The sequence below is a fragment of the Panicum hallii genome, chromosome 8 (assembly GCF_002211085.1).
Source record: "Panicum hallii strain FIL2 chromosome 8, PHallii_v3.1, whole genome shotgun sequence".
NCBI classification, from domain to species: Eukaryota; Viridiplantae; Streptophyta; class Magnoliopsida; order Poales; family Poaceae; genus Panicum; species Panicum hallii.
Window position 1 is genome coordinate 43,660,617 of NC_038049.1, and position 4,062 is coordinate 43,664,678.

General features: G+C 41.2%; 1 protein-coding gene across 1 annotated transcript; it reads right to left on the reverse strand.

Annotated features, from left to right (window-relative positions):
- Positions 1-623: 623 nt before the first annotated feature.
- Positions 624-3,851, reverse strand: LOC112902097 (the record flags this gene model as incomplete). Its single annotated transcript, XM_025971017.1, has 4 exons — positions 2,900-3,851; positions 2,265-2,788; positions 1,351-2,111; positions 624-1,224 (listed from the first exon to the last, which is right to left on the reverse strand). Coding segments are annotated over exons 1-4 (2,838 nt in total), but the record flags the coding sequence as incomplete, so codon positions are not given.
- Between the last annotated feature and the right edge of the window lie 211 nt (positions 3,852-4,062).

Below are 4,062 nucleotides of genomic sequence, written 5' to 3' on the forward strand. Positions count from 1 at the left end.
GTGTCATCCGCGCGGGAATTGGCGCGCGGGAACTGGCCACGCCAGTTCCCATTTTCACTAAATTTGCAGTATTCATAAATTTATTCAACATAGGCTCAATAATTAGAATAATATAACAAAAATTTATATCTTATTTTTAGCTACACAATAATTATAGTAATTATATGTACACAATAATAATAGTAATTGAAGTAAATTAACGAATATGCAACCATTATCAATTATGTGTAGCGTAAAGGGTTTATATGTGTATATGTTTCTGTTATTGATAATAAATCGAAAACACTTCATTTTGATCCATGCAAAATTCTTCAAAAAACTTTTCAATAGTACCCTATACAATGATGTAATCAATTCTCATATTACTTGATTATTTGTTTGTAATTTAATGTTTCATGCTTCTAGTAATACAAAATTTGTGAATGTAAATAATATTTATACCATGCAAAAATATAATATTATCTGAAGATGATATTATGTCATAATTGGAGAAATAGTATCAAGAATTGAGATAAGTACGATGCGGTGCGTTACATTACATCACTGATTGAGAGAATTCAATACATAATTTAAAAAAACTACTACTCATTATCATTATGTACTGGAACATTGATAATCTTCCTTTTGACGAAAGTGCCTTGAGCGTGATCACAGCGTAAGTAAGGTGTGTCCTCTTTGGATAAGAGGATGCTAGGGTCAACGTCAACTGAGAATGGAGGAAGGTCATCAATCTGGTCATAATCTTCCGAATTGTCCGAAATATCCTCAACTCCAACAACTTTTCTTTTTCCTGGAAGAACTATGTGCCGTTTCGGCTCATTTCCAGCCTTGTCTGCTTCAGACGTCTTATCTGACTTCTTCTTCGGTTTGCTCGACATGTCCTTCACATAGAACACTTGTGTCACATCCTTGGCTAGAACAAATGGTTCATCTTTATATCCAATCTTTTTAAAGTCAACTATGGTCATCCCATACCGGTCCTTCGTTACGCCTCCTCCAGCCACCCATTCGCAACGAAATAAAGGGACAACTATGGGTCCATATTCAAGTTCCCATATCTCCTCTATGACACCATAGTAGTTGTTCTTTTCTCCATTACTGTTTACTATACACATACGGACACCACTGTTTTGGTTGGTGCTTTTTTTGTCTTGAGCTCTCGTATAAAATGTATACCCATTGATTTCGTACCCTTGGTATTGCTGGACAGTGATTGATGGTCCCCTAGCCAGCCATTGAAGTTCTTGATCAACTGTGTTGTTGCCCAATAATTTTCGTCTAAACCAGCCGTCAAAAGTTTTTATATGTTGGCGTGTAATCCAAGAAAGATTCTTTTGTGGATTTTCAGACTGTATAATATTCATGTGCTCATCAATATATGGAGCCACCTTGGATGAATTCTGAAGAACCGTGAAGTTTGCTTGGCTGAATTCACTACAAGGGATGTGCACATTACATTTCTTTCCTAGTGTGCCTTTTCCCTTTAATCGCCCCTCATGGTGTGACACGGGGAGCCCAATCGAATTGAGATCGGGAAGATAGTCAACGCAAAACTCAATGACCTCCTCGGTTCCATAGCCCTTAGCAATGCATCCTTCTGGGCGAGAACGTTTACGCACGTACTTCTTCAATACTGCCATGAATCTCTCGAAAGGGAACATATTGTGTAGAAAAACAGGACCCAGAATAGTTATTTCTGTCACAATATGAACTAGAAGGTGTGTCATAATATTGAAGAAGGAAGGTGGGAAGACCATCTCAAAGCTGACAAGACATTCGACAATGTCTTTCTGCAGCTTTATTAGATTATTTGGATTAATTGCTTTCTGTGAAATTTCATTCATGAATGCACAAAGCTTTACAACTGCCAATCTCACATTTTCCGGTAGAACACCCCTCAGTATAACCGGAAGTAATTGTGTCATCAGAACGTGGCAGTCATGGGACTTCAAGTTTTGAATTTTCTTCTCTTTCACATTTATTATGCCCTGTATATTTGAGGAGTACCCAGACGGGACCTTGATACTGTTCAAGCAATCGAACATGATTTCCTTCTCCTCTTTACTCAGATTATAGCTGGCAGGTTTTAAATAGTGGCGTCCTTTGTCTCTCTTCTCGGGTTGCAAGCCTTGTCGCCCGGCTAGCATCCACATGTCGCGCCTTGCTTCCAATGTGTCTTTTGACTTACCATACACTCCCAGAAAGCCTAGTAGGTTGACGCAAAGATTCTTTGATAGATGCATCACATCAATTGCGTTGCGAACCTGTAAGACTTGCCAATAAGGTAGGTTCCACAATATAGATTTCTTCTTCCACATTGGAACATGTCCCTGGTCATCCTTCGGAACAGGTTGGCTACCGGGACCCTTTCCAAATACTACCTTCACATCCTTGATCATCGAGAACACACGCTTTCCATTACGGAACAGAGGCTTACGACGAGTTTCGGACTCTCCTTTGAAATGCTTCCCTTCGGTTCTTAGGGGGTGATCGGTAGGAAGGAATCGGCGATGGCCCATGTATACGCACTTCTTACAGTGTTTCAAATAAATGCTATCGGTTTCATCATAACAGTGGGTGCAGGCCATGTATCCCATATTCGACTGTCCCGAAAGTTTTGCAAGTGCAGGCCAATCATTGATGCATACAAAAAGCAAAGCTCGGAGGTTGAAAGACTCCTGTTTATACTCATCCCACACATGTACACCTTCTTCTTTCCAGAGCAGTAAGAGATCATCCATCAAGGGTTGCAGGAACACATCAATATCGTTGCCAGGTTCTTTTGGCCCTTCTATAAGCACCGGCATCATGATGAACTTACGCTTCAGGCATAACCAAGGAGGAAGGTTGAACATACATAGGGTCACGGGCCATGTACTATGAGCGCTGCCAAACTCACCGTACGGATTCATTCCATCCGCACTTAGAGCAAATCTTATATTCCTTGGGTCGTTGTCAAATTGAGGATACTCTCGGTTAAGGTTTCTCCACTGGGACCCATCTGCTGGGTGTCTGATCATGTGATCCTCCTTACGGTCTTCTTTGTGCCACCGTATCAACTTAGCGTTGTCCTTGTTTTTGAAAAAGCGCTTCAGACGTGGTATTATAGGGAAGTACCACACCAACTTTGCGGGAACTCTCTTCTTTACCGGCTCCCCATCAACATCACCTGGATCATCTCGCCTGATCTTATACCGCAATGCGCTACAAACAGGACAAGCTTCCAAGTTCTCGTATTCGCCGCGATACAGGATGCAGTCGTTAAGACATGCGTGAATCTTCTGCACGTCCAATCCAAGAGGGCAAACCATCTTTTTAGCTTCGTATGTTGTTGACGGCAGTTCATTACCCTCAGGAAGCATGTTCTTTACAATCTTTAATAGCTCACCAAATCCCTTATCGGTGACACCATTACTTGCCTTCCATTTCAGCATCTCTAGCGTGGTACCCAACTTCTTCTGCTCCGGTTTGCAATTAGGGAACAACGGCCTTTTGTGATCCTCCAACATCTTCTCAAACTTTAATGCCTCCTTCACAGTGTCACTGTCTTTCCGTGCATCAAGCAACGCCTGACCTAGCTCGTCAGGTGGCTCCTCTTGTTCAACATTTGCTTCACCCTCGTCCATTGGTTCATCTTGAAAGCTACCTGTTTCATGAACCCATGCCCAATCTGGAAGATTGTTATCACCATCGTCATCTTCTTCATTATCTTCCATCATAACTCCAACTTCGCCGTGCTTAGTCCAAAGGCTATAGTTACTCATAAAACCATTCAAGGCCAGGTGATTCCATAGAGTTTCTCTTTTCCGAAATTCCTTTTTATTTTCGCAAAGACTGCATGGACAACACATTAAACCCTTTGGCGACCTATTTGCCACTGCTGCCTTGAGAAAAGAATCTAAACCCTGAATCCACGCCGAGGTGCTCCGGCTTCCGTGCATCCATTGCCGGTCCATCTGTACAAATTAAAAAAAAATCATGCTCATTATCTCTAAAAACAGGTTACTATGAAGTAATTCAAAAAAATGTAAATGTGTCATAGGCCACCTATCTAGTAAATTT